Below are 18,565 nucleotides of genomic sequence, written 5' to 3' on the forward strand. Positions count from 1 at the left end.
TCCCTTTCCCTTTCCCTTTCCCTTTCCCTTTCCCTTTCCCTTTCCCTTTCCCTTTCCCTTTCCCTTTCCCTTTCCCTTTCCCTTTCCCTTTTTCTAATTCAATTTTATTTTTTAATTTAAATTTTTCATTTTCTATTTTTATTTTTCCTTTTTCATTTTATCTTTTCCCTTTTCCATTCCTTTTCTCTCCATTTCCCAATTTTACTATGTCTGTGATAAAATACTAAATTTGGTCAGGCAGATTCAATTTCCCATTCTTTTTTGAAAGCACTGTGTAAACACTTATCTTCATTAAGTGCCACTGGGAGTCCAGCACCACATAACTAATAAGAGAATTCAGTAGCTTCATGTCCATGTGATGCCTCAAGTTCAAAGGGGACAAAGACATCCTGTTTAGTACTTTGTTTCACTCAAGCTATTAAAACTGCACAGACCCCTTTAAATGTTTCTTAAACTAATCTTCTTTATTCCCTATCAGTAACCTAAAGCTTTATAAAAACCAGTGCCAGTTTAAATAATTATCAAATTTGTAACATGGTTTGGAAAAAACCAGTGATTCTCAATGAAGTGGAAGGACTGGAACTCATGGTAGATGTAAACATTTCAGATCTACTACTTTTTTCCATATCCCTTAAAAATCTTGGCTTAGTAATTCTGTTCAGCTTTGGTGACCTTAATGTTTTTCCTCAAAAGGCATGCTGGGAAATTCCCAGAGGTGTGCACTGTGTGTGGGAATGTATACACCCAAAACGGGTCAAAAGAAAAAAATTTCATGGTTCAGAACGTATACACTGTCTTCTACAAAGCTACAGTTGATGCAGTTGGCACCACTAGAAAAATAAAGTTTTGTTCACAAGGTCATATAAACATCACAATTTTTTGGATAACTCCTTTGATGTAGCATATTTGTTAATTAAATTACAAGTTTTGAAATAACATCTTATCACTTGATCAGTAGATTTTTCTTACTGTTTTTCCCAGGGCTTGATGAAGGTTTAAGAAGGTTTCTTACTTGAATGTTTGGGTGAATGAAAAATTACTTTTAACCTGTTTAGGCTGGCTTCTTAAGTTTCAACAATACTAGCTTCCACATTATCACTTTTACTTGTGTACTAAGATGCTTGGAAGCATTGGACATAAATAGGCAACTATTTTAAAGCTTTAAAAATTGCTTCCAAGTACAGAATAAATACATTTATTTAAAATCCTGATAAATTTATTAGTACTCAAATCAGTCATACTCAAACATGATTTTACTCAAAGCTGTTCCTCCAGTGCAGGCACCATAAAAGATGCTTTTCTATACTTGGAAGCAACTTTCTGCTGAAAATATTTAATTGCAGTAGTCATATCTGATACTACAGATACTGGCTTTTTTAAAGAAAAATAAAATAGATACAAATAATAACAACTGGATTTGATTTGTTACTAGTCAACATGTCGTTTTCTACAAAAAATTTAAAATATTCTTGTTCAGTTTTTTCCATGTTTTTGGTAGAATTGACACATTTTTAACAGAAAGAAACAATAATCTCTTTTTTTAAATTTACAAAATAAACTAATATGAAAGTCTTAAAAATAAAACATATTTGTGAAAATATATCCATTTTAGTATATATATATAATATATATGAGATATATATCAATTTTAAAATTTTCTTTCAGCAGCATAAAAATTTTATGCAAGAAAATTGTAAGTTATTCTTTGCAAACCTTTAATAATAAGAAAAAGATGAAGAAGAACATAAGCAATAAGCCTAAACTGCAATCATAAATGAAAACATAAATTATGTGGCAATACATGTGAGTGATCATCTTTCCATACAACACAATCACTGAGGAAAATAATTTTGAGGCTAGCACATTTAAAACCCAGACATTGAAGGATACATTCCACTATTAAATGGAACAGCTTTATTTTATTTTGCTTTTAGGGATTGCTAACCCATTTTAAGTAAGTACAAAACATATTTAGAAATCAGCCTGAAAATGAAATTGCACCTAAATGGATGCAATGTCAGACACCAAAAAGGTTTTCGTCACCATATAGCTAGAGAACCAGTCTTTTTTACAGAGAGGAATCTAAGGAAAAGGGGTAAGACTATGGATCAAAGGAAAAGATTTAATTCATGGTAACACTGACTGTCATAAACAGAAACCAGGCAGTAACTGAATTTTGATTAACTAGCAATGCTTTGTTGTTCTAGATGGATACTTATTTTTAGTTTCTTCTTCCAAAGAAGATCTTCCAAGATCTGTCCTAGTCCATTTTAGTGTATATGAATCATAATCAATGATGAGGAGAAAAGGAGTAATCTGAAGTAAATAAGTTACTACAAAATGCATTTCAAATGGATTTATTTTACAGCAGAAGTACTCCATTTTCCTTCCAAGTTAATTCTATAAACCTTCAGGAAGTATTTAAATAACAGCTTTCTCATGTGAATATGCTTTTGAAGAGTTTTTAGCATGTGTTTTTGTACCATACTAATACGTACAATGCAAGGTCTGTCCCTGTAAACTTTACTTATTTTAGTAAATCTTAATCAGGTTGGTGGAGTGGTCTCAATCAACAGGACTGCTCAAAGTGGGTAAAAACTGGTGGGATTAGGTCCTACATTCTTGCATTTCCAGCAATTTTATGGCAATTAGTTGGTATAAGCAAGAACAATTTCCTTAGAAAAACCCACCACCACCCTGAAAACAACAAACAAAGGTAATTAAAATGATGAAAAAAAAGTAGGGATTTTTTTTTTTTTAATGTGTTGGCAACTTGCACCGTTTTATTGCATATTTCATGGTATTCAGTGTTTGCATTAAAGCTATTATAGTCAGGAGACTGCAATGAAATCTAACTGTTCAGTTGATAAAGAAATGGCTGCAGGGAAAAGCTTTAAATTTGAAGGAGTTGTATCCAAAACTAAATCTGAGTAGTATTTTAATAACTCATACAATATATTTGAGGTCTGAAGCAGTGGTTTTTAACTTCTAGAATTAGTAGTACTGATATTCTATTTAAGGTGCAAATATCCTGAACGGTGCTGCATATGTGAATGTTTTCAGTTTAATCATATGAGTAAGCCTAATTTGCCTTTACCCACAAATAAATGTCATCCCTGTTATAAGTCCTATTTTAGTAATTTCTTTTCTTTGAGCCAATAGTACCTTTAACTTAATTTTTAAAATTGTGTATGTTTGCTTGGGTGAAAAAAAAAACCAAAACAAAACACAACAGTAACTAAGATAATGGCCTGGGATCAAAGCTAAAAATACCAAGAAAATCTCTTCAGATCAGTGAAGAATTGCTGGTGCTGATACCATTCAGACCTAAAGTGTACTTGATACTGGGATAGTGTGAAAAAGATGAGTTTGCAGACCAAAAAAACAGATGGCCTCTTATCACCCCATGGGGCTAAACACACAAGAACAAACTTCAGAGAGGCCTTACCTTTACCTTGTCTGTCCCTATCAGGACAGACTGTTATATTAGGGGTTATTGCCTCTCTAGACCTCCCTGTGATCAGCTTTTGAAGTCCATGGCCAAGAGGCCAGTGTGAGAATATCACCACAGATAAGAGGTGTTTGCTCTGTGAAATATTCAGGACAGGAATCCATGGACCCTGTGATAGTTCAGCAGGGAACCACAAACTCCAGCTAATATCTTCTAATCCCCTGTTGGTTTGAAAACTACCCACCATAAAAAGCATAACTGGCTGTTTATTTGCACAGGCAAGAGATAACATCTTAAAGTTACAGTCTGCCTTAAGTAGTAGGGATGTGAAGCCCAAAGAAATGAACCATCCAAGCTCATAATCAAAATTGTGTGTGCTCCCTCCTTCTCTGCCTAATGAGATGTAAACATTTTGGCTGGTGTCTCTTTTGAAAGATATTAATCAAATATATTGGTTAGAAATCATAAAGGATAGTCAGGTCTGCAAATTACATCTCTTCTTTTATAGCATTCTAAAGCTGTGAACAATATGTTAAAAATTTTCCCATGGCGCAACCAAGTAAATACTTGTGGCACATTTCTATTTATTACAGAGAATAGTTAAATTCTAAGACATAAATCATGCTCTTCTACTAAAGGCTTCACAAATTCCCAAAGACAAGGCTAATTCCCAATGCAACGATGCTATAAAAGATCAGACACTTTGTTATGGAGAAATCCAGATTTGGAGATGTCTTTCAACAATTTTCTCTCAGGACCCAATCCTGCGAAAGGCACATGCAAATTACTGAACACTGTGTCAAGCTCCATTAGTTTCAAAATGGCCCTAAAAACTTATATTTAATTTGCTGTATTTAAATTGTAATCTGACAAGTTTAATACTAAGCAAAAAAACCCCACCTTTTTTTCTTTCTTCTATTAAATGACAGTCTTTTGGTTTCAGTAAAGAAAAAGATTTCATAGGTTTAAATTTCAAAACTGAGAGAAGTTGTCACCAATTTTATCTTTTTGCATGCCTTACATCAGTCATTAGCCAATGTCACTACTGTAGCATGAAAGAAAAAATAACGAGGTAGGTGAAGAGATATGGGAAGACGACTGAAAAGGGAAAATAATTCTTAATAGTCCTGTAGATCCTTTTTTTTTCCCCCATTGTAATCTATCCTCTGCCCTGTCCCCAGCAACTGCCCTAAATCAAGAAACTGGCACCTGATGCATTCTGCAGATGGATCAGCACTGTATATCTGGAACATAGTACACAGGTGGTTTTTCACTTGTATGAGTTAGTTAACTAGCCAGCAGACAGATCTTCTGTTTGTGGGGCAGAAGCGGGAGTGGAAAATGAAAATCTCTCCTGGCTGATTTACAGAAAGAAAGGCTAAGTGAAAGAGCAGGTCAAATCAGCCCTTATTTATTAATATTTCTAATTGTTCTTACTTCCTGCTTAAGTAGACCCTTTCTGGAATGCACACCAGTTAACCAGACAGTCATTGAAATCACTGGGCAATAACTAAATCAGTGCTAAGATTCCTGAATCCTTCAGATGTATTTTAAATACATATCCAGTTAGACATTAGTGCCCCAAAGCCTGAAGACAAAGATTTCTCCGGCCTCAGTAAATGAGGTAAATTGTTAACCAATCTGTTTCTCTTGGTTCAAAACCATAGTTCAAGACATTGACACATGCTTACTTGACAGCATGTGAAGGCAGATTCCTTGAGCCAGCAGTAGAATTGTCCATTCATATTTTTTTCCTGTATTTCTGCAAACAAGCATTAATCTCTTCTTTAAATGTAAATCTTAAAAAAAAAAAACCCAACAAACAAAACCAAAAATCCAAACTTACCCTCTTCACCTTTACCTTTTACTATGCTATGTTCTAGAGAGGACACTGATTTTAGTCAGTGAATTCCAATGTTTGCTCAATTTCCACAGCAGCCAACAGACTACTCTTCCTCACAGAACAGGATTTCTGGACTTTTCTACATTTGATATTCATAAACATAAATGTAGTGTAAATGTCAATAATGTGCCGGATCCTGGAACCACTGGCAAATACTTCACTGATATTTGCAGTGCAAGAGCAAGTTTAAGGATTACCAATGCAGGAGTAAATGCAGCATAATCTGAGTTGGAAGGCTGGGCAATAACAGTGGCCATGCCCAAGCCATAGGAAATGTTACTATTCCTGTAGCCTAGTAGGAAAAAGGAATAAAAATGCTTTCCTTCTCCCAGTAAATCCTATGAAAATACTCATGTCTGAGGTGGGTCACCAATGAACTTGTCATCTATTTTGATGCTTTTTGTATTGTACTAAGCAACCATTCAATTAGTACTCAAGAAATCACCCTAGAGAAAACCCAAACTTTGCTTTCCAAAACGGACAACTGGAAGCAAATTCTTAATGTTATGTTTTCCTGCTGCCAGTCACTGGGTACCCTATAGCTTCCAAGAGAGAAAAGGAACAAAAGGAAAATTTCTGATATGAATCAGGAGACTTCCCCATGAAAAACTACATGAATGATCATTGCTCCACCCCACCTTCAGTCCTTTTAGTTCTGAGTCAAAAACTATCCTGCTTGATAGCCATCTTATCACCTCCAGTACCGCAAAGATAACCAAATTATGTTAACCAAAATCAAATCTTTGAACTCAGAAGAATTCAGACAAGAAGGCACTGTGGCAACTGAGTTAATTTTACAGCTTTCTGCTACCAAAAGGTATCCTACTCCATCCCTCTCTTTCTCTAGTGCCCCTGCCCAATTTCCACTAGCTGTGGCACACATTGGTTCCTCCATAACCTGATTCATCTTCGTAGCCCAATAGAAATATCTCAATTTTTTTGGTTGATGAACTTTTCTGATGTGTAGATGAGTTAATGCTGCATGTGTTTACAGAGAGATCTGACAAGAACCAGAGCCAGTGCAAGGTAAGTAATGGGCAATTCAGAAGGGGAAGGGGCATGCAACAAGCCATTTCTATGGCAATGAACTGGTAGAGCTGCTCGCACTGTCTACTGGAACTGCACTCTGAAGCAGTTAGTGCCAGACTTTCCAAGATCATAGCTTCTAGTGCTGATAACTGAGTGAGAAAGATTTTCTTGCTTGTGAAGAGAAATTTGACATGGCATCATAAAAGCTTGCAATGCTATTTTTAGACACATGAATTGTGTTTAAACAGCTATCAAGTCAAAACTACTATTCTATTCAGTCAACTGTCAATTTGCATGGACCCTTTTTGCCTGCTTTCCTTTAACATTTACCTATTACATTAGCCCCAGTAGTCCCAGTCAGAGCTCTTTTTCAGAGTCAAGTGTCAGGGAAGTCTTTCAGACAATCACAAGAAAGTGTAGTCCCTCCCCAAAGACATTACAATCACTGTATCCTAAACAGCTCATAGTCAGTCCAAGGTACTGTCCAGTCAATAGTTATAATATTATCTGGGGACTCCTTTAGAAATTAAGTGCTTCCAGGAAAAAAAAAAAAAAGCAACAAACATACATGTCATTTGTAGTACTTGAAATACTCAGACTAGTAACACAGAATAAGAAATAGTGAGGCTGGCACATAGGAAACCTTTCTCTGAAATATATCTGAAGTACCAGGCTTAGACCCAGATCAATTCTACATTCGAACTCAGTGATCTACAGTTCTAACATTTTCTTTTGGTCTGTTTCTAACATATACTATACATGACATGTAGTGGGAAACTGGAAAGAATTCCAAGATACTGTAGGACAACTGTGAAGACTCAAGAAAACACTGGTCATTGAAGTGAAATTTCATTAAGTGATTTTTGCATGAAGCCTCTAATATCACACAATGAATGTGCAATAAGCTTTGTAAGGATGTTGTAAGCCATGTCTTTATAATTCTCATTTAAAGTCTTCCAGTGATGGCAAATACACCATGCTAGATCATTTGTTTCAGTGCTCAGTAATCTCATTATTAAAACCATGCACATTACTTCTGAATTTGCTTCTCCCCAGATGCTAGGCATTTTATTTTTCTATAGCATAGTATGCTACATTCAGGGACCTTGTTATCAAAAATCATTACTCTCTGTGGGAAGTAGAAACTCAAATGTGAAGAGCAAAGCAGAAACCAACAGGGCAGGTACCCAAGTTCAACCTGGTTGCTCTTACTTTTATTCTGAGAAGTACCAATTCTAGCCATGAGAAGTGATTCCTTGACAGAATGCTTTTGTAGGCTATATACAAGTCAGCAGCCCTTTTTACATATTTATTTCTACCACCTAGGCTGACATATCCTTCGGAAACAAACTGTTTAGAGCATTAATTATTTCCTCTGCTGTGATTAATCAGACAGACTGTGCACTGCTACAGTGAAGTCCTCTAAGCCCTACCTGCCGAGGGAGGGCTCATGAGGAGGAAAAATGTTCATAGCTTTAACACTTTTTTCACTGGTCCCACTTGAAGGGAGTGCATCACAGCATAATGTAGTTTTTGATAAGGGAGTTATTTCAGTTTTCACAAATAAAAACTTTAAAGGTTGCAAATCAGCTTAGAGTCAGTTATATTCTAGACACTTGATCAACCTTACATCACAAATTGACATAACAGTAGACAGGTATCCAAACTGACAAAATATAATTTACTCTTTAAATGCCTGCAGGGGTATGTTTTCCTACTGCTAATTGCTAATCTTATTTTGCACTCTGGTGGCAAATAGCATCTTTGGAATAAGAGTGTAAAACAACAGGAAATCCTCAGTAAATCACAATAGACCTTAACAAATGTAGTGCTTCAGGAAGATAAGTATCCTGAAAAAAATCTTCATTCTTACTTGACACTTCTCTATTTTATTCTTTTTATGGAATGGTCACCACTTAATAAGAAAATATATACAATATTTACTTAAACGGTAAAGTGATCTCAGTGGCATTAATGCAAGCATTATTCTAAAGGATGCTCTATAAAACAAAGCACTTCACCTCAGGATAATGTTACTGGGAGAACTTCAGTCAGCAGAGCTAAATTCAAAAATATTTCTCTTACAAGATCTAACAACTTGAAAATTTATGATCAGATCTGGCAGCTCTTTTTCAGACCTGTTCACTGTACAGAATTCAAATGGTGTGATAACAAAATACATTTTAGCAGAGGTTGTAAAAATTAACTGTAAAATAAAGTGCAGAATATGTCAGCTCTATCTTCAGTAGTTCCACCTATGCATCACCAGGATAAGATGGAAGAGTAGATTCATACTCTCTAGGCATTTCCTTATTATTCTAAATAGGAAACTCCTTTATCCCCTTTAATTCTTACTTTGATCTATCTTCTATGCGATCTATCTTCTATTTGATACAACTATGTCTTTATAATATATAATATATTGTGCTGATATTTTATCTGTTACTATATTGAAAAAATAATACATTCCTAGTAATAAAATTTTAAGCTAGTCAGGAACTGAGGACTGTTTTCCGCTTATTATAGTTTACAGTGAAATTAAAGCACTTTTATAGTCCCTGATCCAAACAAAGGGATCCCAATGACGTCAATAGTTAGTCTGCATGAGAGAGTTGTGCATGAGAGAGCTCCTGCTGCTGCACCCACCTTCACCACACAGCTTGGAGAACCAGTTTAACCAAGCAACGTTGACAGAGCTATGTTAATACTAAAGATGGACTTGATAATACAAAAGATACTTCATTATTTCAGCTAATGAAGTTAAGTTTGAGTCATAAGAGGGGTCATAGAAAGTAAAATCTGAGATAAATTGCTTCAATATCCCTGACAATCTGAGCCAGACCCTACCAGAAGTTAGAGAAGTTCTTGAGCAGAAGCTGGCAACTGTAACTGATGTAAGACATTGGGCCAAGAGGACTACCAGAAACATTTAACATGCCACGTCACTTGCTTTCTCTTCTTTGCTTTTTGATGTTAAACTTGCTGCAGTCAGCACAGCATAAGGACACGGGCAGGGCAGAGTTTGTGAGTAGAGATAAAATCTTTATCAGAAAAAAAAAAAAAAAAAAAGAAAAAGGTATATTTGGAAAAGAAACTCCTTTTTTTGGGAAAAACCTTCAGGAAAAAGTAATTGTGCATTCAAAAGTATACCTACCGTTTCTAATGATGTTAGGTGGTCTTATAAATGGTGTTGTCAATAAAGCTTGCCTTTTCTTACCAAGATATTATGTTTTTTCTTACTAAGATATTAGGAATATGTCTGGTACCAAAGGCCTGAGAACTTTATGCCAGCAGTCATCTCAAGTCTTTGAAGCCTCTTTTTCTTCTTAACAGAATATAAAATCCATCACAAAGCACATGAGCTGAATATATGTTTCAAGACGTGTATATGTACCTAGGTATATAAAAGCACCTTTTGAAATGGTAGCACTTCATTGAGAGAGAGGATCAAAACAAAGGATAGAAAGAGCCAACACAAAGAAAAATGTGAAATCCTCAAAGTTGGCTTGAAACATGCTTGAGTTAATACTCATTTTCAATTCTACATTGCACCAAGCAAAATCTGTTTTGGGGCCAGGTAAAAGTTAGCTAAATATTCATTAGGTTAATGAAAACTTTTCTCCTTAAAAAATCAGCAGACAAGGACTAATTGCAAAGACAGTTGGAGAAAAAGATATACTTAAGGAAAGTGATTTGAAAAGTGCAATATGAAAGATTCAAATTTCCAAAATGTTTTAAATACTATCTGTTTGCTCAGTGGAAAAAGACTGTTAATGATTTCATTACTTAATGGGACTGGAGATAAAGTAGGCAAGTGAGATATCTCGTAGCTCTGTAACCATCACTGATCTCACTCGTCCTTCCATCTTACACCTTTTAGAGGCTTGACACACACATAAGACCCATGAATTTAAAATCATCTTCAGAAATATGTCTATTTTGTTGCTGCTGTGTTTGTTTAATAGTCAGAAATGGCAGCTTCTCAGTAAATCAGGTTGTATGTTGATATAGCAAAAAAATAAAGTACTGGGTTAAAGCAGGTTATAACTTACACCTCTCAAGCTGTGTAGGTTTAGTAAATTTTTTCTGTATGTAATTGCCTGCTATATGGTTACTCCAAGGTTGCAATTAGTCCAATCTGTTATCTTCATCCTATGCTTTTTATTTTACCACCTGGGAATGCTGTTTGGTTAATACATTTTATTTTTTATTCTTTGACTATACTCTGAAGGAAAGACATAAGTAATTCCTCATCAAGAATCTAGTCTCCCTAACTCTCCTTAACAGCCAAGTCAGCAGCTAATGACCTATCATCGCTCCTTTGATGTCAATCCCTTTCTAATTTATATGTGTAAAATTTGTATTTGATCATAGTAATCAAAAAATTCAATGTATTAAGTGTACATAAAGTGCTAAAGATTTATAAAGAAAGAATATCTGCAGGTTAAACTTTGCATTTACTTGTTTGGGGCATAATTTTTAATTATTAAAAATCAATTATATTAAAAATTTGCATGGATATCTATTTTTAGTCTTTAATATGAATGTTTCTCTTTGCACTTTATTTTCTTTTAATAGGCTGTTCATTTTTCTACATACCACATATAGTATGCTATGTTCTACAATGGTATGGTGGAATGTAGAGAATTTTGTTTTGGGGAAATAATAAATTCCTTTGGCTCTGTACAAAAGGCTTTATTCATCCCTCAGGTGCATGATCATTATCTGGGTCTATCTTGGCCTTTCCCTTAATTTAAACAAGAGCCACCTACTGTAAATCACCTTTTTTTCATACAGACACATGTGCAACTTGTAGATGTGCAGCCTCTTACATTAAAAAACATACTAAGATTTCAGTTTCTAAAAAAAAGTTGTGAAAAAAGTTATGAAGTGTTAAGTAATTAATTCATGAATTAAAATTAACACCCATTCCAATATCAGTTTTTCTTTGCTGCCCGGGTGAAATGCAGCCTAATCTGAGAGAAAAGTATGAATCTTATTGCAACTTCTAGTTAAGTTGTTGAAGCTGCTATGCCAGAACATGATGTATGCCAAAGCATCTTACTGAAGCATCATGCATGCTTAAGGGTCATGTAGCATTCATTCTCAGCAGCTAAAGACAGATAATTATACAATGCTTCTTAAAAAGACATCTATTTTGTGCAGGTTGGGAGCTGATCTTCCTTCCACATAAGTTCATTGAATGGTGCCTCTGACTCGGAACCATACTTATGGAAAAACACCAGTAATTAAGCCTCTTACAAAGGGCTTTTTCATGTACAGTGTTTTACTAAAAATCAATACACAGATAAGTGATACTCAAACATGCATACAGGCTGCTGTGTGTCTTTCCTCTCTAGTTCAATCAGTGCATTAACCTGAAAAGTTGTGCTAATATTCAATACACCTTTCTTGCAGCCACAGGGATGTTCCTTTTCCAATCCACTTGTGCATTAGCACCTGCGTGAGTGTCTTTCGGTAGGCCCTTGCACTGCTCTCTGCATTTTTGCTTTCCACACCACACCACTATGGACAGCCACTCTAACTCTCCATCTATCCTTTTGTTCTTGGTATTCAGGGGAGTCTATGCAGCATGCAGTTGAAGTGAAAATAAAAAAATATGTCTCTTCCCTGTTCCTCCTGAGGTAAACACCAACTGACCTGTGACAAAAGGTAGACGTCAGAAGGACAAAATTCTCCGAGCTGAAGTCCATTTGTGCAGTGTGTTAAATACAATTAGGTATCATTGACTTCTCCAGACTTTTCTCAAGGCATTTGTCATTAGCAGCATAGATCTATATTTAATAACTATTTAAGTGTTATTACGATATTTCTTAAGATATAGAAGATAAGAACTGAAGAAAAGTAGATGTACTGAAGAAAATTATTCACAGCATTGCATTAGGAAACCATTTTGTGTTGTCTCATGTAAAGCAATTTATATATAGTGATGTTACAGTGCAAATTACTGTACAGAGCATTACTACATTATTCAGCCTTGCTTAACATCCTAGGCTCAGAATCAGCTTGGCCACAATATCCTGTAAGAGCTAGTGACTTTGAAATGCTACATATGAGACACCTCAGACAGACCTGCCTTTCAGAAAGGTTAAATCTCTGCCATGAGCACACATTTTAGAGGACTGAAACGGACATCCAAACACTGAGACCCAACAGAGTAGCCTTTTAGAAAACTTTGGCCTTCATGAACACTGATGTAATTCAGGATTAATGCCATCGAATTGAAAAGATTACAATAACAAAAGAGCAATATGAGATTGGATTTAGGTCTCCAAAGTCTAAAAATCTTCAATATATATTTAAAGAGAAATAACTTACTCCAGCATTTGGAAAATGGGACCTATTGAAAAGCATGAAACCTCTAAAATGTTATTTGAATGCCAGAAAAGTAATACTTTAAAAAGCCAAGACAAAAATGCCAAGAGGAACAGAAAGGAGTGAGCCAGAAACACTAACATGTTCATTTCCGCCCTGTCCACAAGCTGGGCAAGACATGCAGCTCCACGGGCATCTCTGGGTATTAACTGAGGACAGTCCCTGCCCTCAGTGACACAGATGTCATCTCACAAAATAAAAATATGGATGTAAACTGGACTTAAAATGTGGTTCCTAACTAGAAAAAATACCAACCCAGAAATACGTGCCTTATGACAATACCTACATTTAGCTGTGACTTTATAGCCACCCAGCGGAGGGTCGTGGCCTTCCACAGCATCAAATCCCGCTGACACCAGGACAATCTCTGGATCAAACTCATTGGCAGCTGGCATAATCACAGTCCTGTACAGTGGAAAAAAACAACCTGTTAAAAGACCTATCTTCATGATCTAAATTGCCACAACCTCAAATATCCACAAGACATTTTCTTTTAATTAAACCAGTCTTCATGGCACCTGTGCAAAACCAAACAAAGTCCAAGGCTTCAATTCATTTATTTCTATGGTGACTCTTTTTCCTTTTCTATGATTGAAGAAAAAAAAAAAAAAGCAGGTACATGTGAAAGCCTCTAATATTACACACACATCTGTGCCTGTTTTATCCTGCTGCCTATAAAAAGCTGCCTCTTCCAGGGAAGTGACTAATGGTTTACAGAGAGCACTCAAAGCCTGAGTGGAAACCCGGACTGCTCCAGTTAGTGCGAACTTGGTGTAAATTTGAACTATAAATTTCTTTTGGGAAAATGTTTGCTTTCCAAACTTTTTTTTTTTTTCTTCTTAACATTTTTAAATGTTTGTCGAGGTGGGGGGTGACTCTAGCAAAGGAAAAACATGAAATTCCCTTAATCAAATCCAGACTATGTTGTCAAGCCTTTCCAAGGTCAAGCATAACAGGAATGTGACAACCACAAACTAGTGACAGCAACCCCTGCTGGTGTCAGAAAGATAATTCAGCCCTTCACATTCACAAAGTTTCTACTTTTTTAACCCCTTCCCTGACAAACTTCCATTGGAATATTTTGTCTCCTTGTTTTTGCTCTTCTCCATACTCAAAGCATTAAAGATGTGTTGAAGGAGAAGATAAAACCCTTCATTCTGGACTCACAAATTCTTCTTTCAGGCTGACTTTCCAAAGTGAAGGTATCTGGATGGATTTTACACTAGTGTGACAAACGCTGATCCTGTAATGACTGTGATAATTCAGGGGGACATCACTAATATTAAAAGACAAATACACAGATGAATGTTCTATTCCAAATATATTGACTCAAGGAAATCCCAATTGGTCTATGCTGGTCAGAATCTGAAGATTAATTTTGCACATGTGTAATAAATATTACTTGTCTTAGTTCAATATTTATTAATTTATTATTTTATCAACTTAGGCCAAAGAGATCATGTTTTTGATGAAAGATAGTTTTCTGTAGGGAAAAAAGCATATTCATAATATTTTAACAGCTTTTTAGGTTTTTCTTTAGTTTTTGATCTGTGTTTTATTAACTTTATTTTGTTCTGATTTCCTCAAAGGTCATTTTAATATCAGGAAAGTGTTCCATTTACTTGTTAGTTAGAGAAAAGGAGAATTCAGACTAAGTAAAAAGTTCATGTCAAGGCATACAGCATTTGAATGAATATCATTTTACACCAGAAAAAAAGGATAGAGGAAACTTTATTTTTCTGATGATTTCACTGAAATTGAACCATGAATGTCTGCAGGTAAAGTAATATAATTTGTTAAATACTCCTTTTTTCACATGTCATTAGTAGGCCTCCACTCAAGTATGGATTTCAGAATTGAACATTGCACTTCAAGAAGGACCTAGATCAACTTGAGAGAACAAAAGGAACAAAAAAATTCTTAAAAGTGTGACCTGAGTGGATAAACATATAGAAATATAATTATTTGATTCATATAACATGAGAGTAAATATGATAAAAGTCTACAAATATGTAAGTGGTTATTGCAAGAGGAAATAACCTGTTCTGCATTTCCACTGTGGACATGAAGTAGTTGGCATCAGGAAAGCTGTAGTTCCGACACTGAAAAAAGCTTTCTAATAGTAAGGATAAAAAATAATTTAAATAAAATATATTAAAAAATTGAAGAGTCTCCATCTCTTTGAGTTTTATATAATAGGTAAAACAAATATCCATCAAGCTTGCTGCAGGTTCAAGATGACATGGCCTTGAGGCAGAAGGTCACATAACTTCTTTTCTAGGTCTTTTTCCTATAGTTCCGTGATGGATAACTATATAACACACAAAGTACATTTACAAATAATTACATTAGATACTACAGTGACTGAACATTTTTCCAGGCTAATCTCCACGAAGTTAGGGAACAATATCAGGAATAAAGATCTCCCTTGCAACCACATCTTATCTTTCTTATGTACATACCTTCTGATACTCTAATTATATGTTCATTGTCTGAAGCAACAAATACTTCCCAAACTTCCCCACGTCTGCAACACATGTGGTATGGATCCTGATTAGTGATGAGGACTGTGGCTGATATGCAATCTTGATCTGTCCCCATAGCACCATATATCTTACACTGAAAGAAGGAGGGATCCTATGGAGAACCCTCCCTATCTACAGCCACTTGAGCTTTTGCCCTCCTCCTCTCCATTCACATTTCCTCGAATTCAAGTCAGGCTCTGTTTTTTATTTCTTCATGTCAAATAAAGTGGCAGCACCATGAAGTACAGCATAGACAATGCTCAGGAGTCAGAGGATGGAGGGTGTTCGGTGCAGACAGAAACTCTGGAAACACAAGTTGCTGAGCACTAATAAACCTAAGCAGGCTAACACAGAATGAGATTTTTGAGAGTCTTATAGTTTGGAACATTGGGAAAATCTACCACACTTCTACCACATTTCAAGACCTTGCTCAAAAGCGTAAAGATGTCAGCACATTTTTTTATAACTTGAGCTAAACAATGCATTTGACCCTTAATCTCATTCTTAGAAGCAGCAAAAATTGTTTAGTCACAGTTTATTCAATTTTTTTTTGTCAGATAAATATGTCTGACACGAAAACTGCCAGCCACACTGGGTAACATTAGTAAAATTATTAAACAGTGAAAGTAAGGTCTTTCAACACAAAGCACCAGGAATAGCTATTAACACCAGCTTTAATAGTACTGAACAGGAAATAGTACCACATTCATAAATCTCTACAGAAATGATATATAGGAGTCTCAGCATGTCCATAGTCCTTGTTACAGCAGCCAAGACTATTTGATCTATCAGTAACTATTTGGTCTTTCAAAAAGATGACAGCTGTAAGTCTCGCAGTTGCAGAGAGTACCATATAGACATCCACACCCTACATACAGACATCAGTTCCTACATCTCTAATCCAGTCTTCCTTTACATTGATCAACAGGCATTTAAGGTTGCTGCTCTTCTGAATAACTACCATGAGATCGCTGCTAAGAGAAGAGCAGCTTAATGTCTGAAAAACATCATAGCATTTTGTGTAGGTAGGACCTCTGTAACCTTTGTCTCACCTTGGCAGGAACTCCTTTGTGGCACAAAATGCATGTGTAAATTCCTTCACAAAACTGATAGATACTTTCCTATCTTATAAGTGTTATAAGGAATCATATACATACGTTTTTAAATATGGACTAAATTTCACCAGGACATAAATAAAACCCTTCAGCATTTGCCACCTTTCAGGCTTCAGCACCTTCATTATCCCTGAATAACTGTCTTTAGAAAAATGTTTTGAGGTTGGCAGCTGTAAAAAAAGCCTACACAAAGCACTAGATTTCATCAGTTTTTTTTACCCAAAAGCACCAAAAGCACACTTCTCCCTCATGAACAGTCTTCTATCTCAAGAGACTGAAGACGGTTGGACAGGTAGCTCCTGACTCTTCACTGTCTCTTGGGAATCATCAGACCTTGTATCTTGCTCCTTTCCCATCTCACACATTCTGGAGGGCATAGCAAGGTATAAGAAAGGGAAATTATCCATAACCATAGCACTTCCCTTCTCAATTACCTAAAACTCAATCTTCTGAATCAGATCATAACAGAAATTTTTTTTTTTTTTTTTAAGGCGTACAGCTAGCATTGGTCATACACTAATAGATATTCATGTTAACTCTCCCCAGTTCCTCAGACCAACCCTATACTCACAAGTCAGGCTGCAGCTGGCAGAATTTGTCATGCTGCGAAGGGTCAAAACCCTGCTCATCAGAAATCCTTTGCAAGGCTGCATAGGCAGCCTGCACTGAGACCTAGGTAGGAACAGTTATTATCTTACCCAGAGCAGGAGTCAGAAATATGATTTGGCTTCTGGCCACAGGTTACCAGACAGGTAGGGACTGGGGATTGGCAGGCTGTCAGCTTCCTGGTTGAAGCCAGCTGGGCTGCAGGGTTTATCAGCAATCAGCCGTTAATGCTAGGATCCTTCTCCAACGAAATGAGTAGTTTTTGTCAGAAGAGAAGTGAATTTTATTCTTTCACTATGACTCACACTCTCCTCTACTCCCTTCTCCAAAGAAAATAAAACACATAAAAGAGATATTTATTTTCTGTGATCCTGAATCATACAGAAGCATAAATATTTGGTATACCATATTCACCTAATGATGACAGCAGAGTTACAGGGCCATATTGCCTGTCTGACTGTTTCTTTCTTTTCTCTCCCATTTTCATTAATAAACATGTCAAAGCCTGAAAGCTTGAGCATCTGGATCACAGGAGTTATTTATACATGCTAAACCTTGAAGTGACAATGAAACTGTGTCCTCCAGCTCAAGGTAGTGCAAATTCTCCTTTAAGTCTGATGATACTGGGAACAGAGCATGTGCCTGGGAAGCTGAAAAGATTCGTTTTTGTCCCACTAAGGAGATTTCCCCAAAGTATTAATATGTTCCATTTGGGTATGCTGCTGTTTGCAGAGAAGCCAAGGGATGGTTTCCAGTTGGGTGTAGTCCTAGAGAAAACATCAGGCATGTGATCCTCCCCTCCCCACCAATCTGAACATCAGATGCAAGACATTAAAGAGATTCTACCAAGGGACTTTTGTCCTTTTATTCTTCCATTCTATTTTTGTACATTTAAAGCACATGGTCAGGATGCTCCCAAACATTTGATCTCCCAGAAGAGATTGCAGAGAAGCACCCAACTCAAAGATTACTCTGCAAGTACCATGACACAGAGCTGGAAATCTCTGAAGAAAGTTAAGCTGATGCAAATAGCTACAATTCTTTTGCTGTGTTGGTAATTTGAAAAGGAAACGAGCAGCAATACCAGCCCAGGACAGTAATTTATGTAACCAAGAAAAGAAATCTACACTGTTCTAAAACTGCAGATTGGAATGGCTTAGAAACATAAATTATTTGCTCTTTCTCTAAAATCCTCCAGTGTTTTCATCCAGTAATCTCAAAGTACTTTCAGAACATTAATAAATGGAAAGGCTCATATCTTCAGCTGTTATAAATCAGTATAGCTGTTTCTGATTGCACAGTCCTCTAAAGCAAGCATTTTCTTGTACCCACTTCACAGATGAATCAGCTAAAACTAAAAGCTGGTAAAAGACTTGCATAAATTACTTAGTTGTCCTTGGAAAAAACTTGAAACAAAATGCAGAAGTCTCTAAGTCCACCACTTGAACTCGAGAAAACACTGTAAAAGCACTGTTATTCATTCAGTTATACCAGACCTGTATTTTGCAAGAAATATGCTCACAATGCATTAGTGCTATTT

The 18,565-nt window shown here is 36.0% G+C and overlaps 1 protein-coding gene across 1 annotated transcript in view; it reads right to left on the reverse strand.

Annotated features, from left to right (window-relative positions):
* Positions 1-18,565, reverse strand: part of HDAC9 (histone deacetylase 9) — a 281,056-nt gene that overhangs the window by 44,350 nt on the left and 218,141 nt on the right. Inside the window, exon 22 of the mRNA XM_026843099.1 lies at positions 13,066-13,184. Within this exon, the coding sequence (XP_026698900.1) occupies positions 13,066-13,184 (119 nt within the window). The remainder of the gene's footprint in view (positions 1-13,065; positions 13,185-18,565) is intronic.

Source organism: Athene cunicularia (assembly GCF_003259725.1).
Source record: "Athene cunicularia isolate RWA chromosome 2 unlocalized genomic scaffold, athCun1 chr2_part1, whole genome shotgun sequence".
NCBI classification, from domain to species: Eukaryota; Metazoa; Chordata; class Aves; order Strigiformes; family Strigidae; genus Athene; species Athene cunicularia.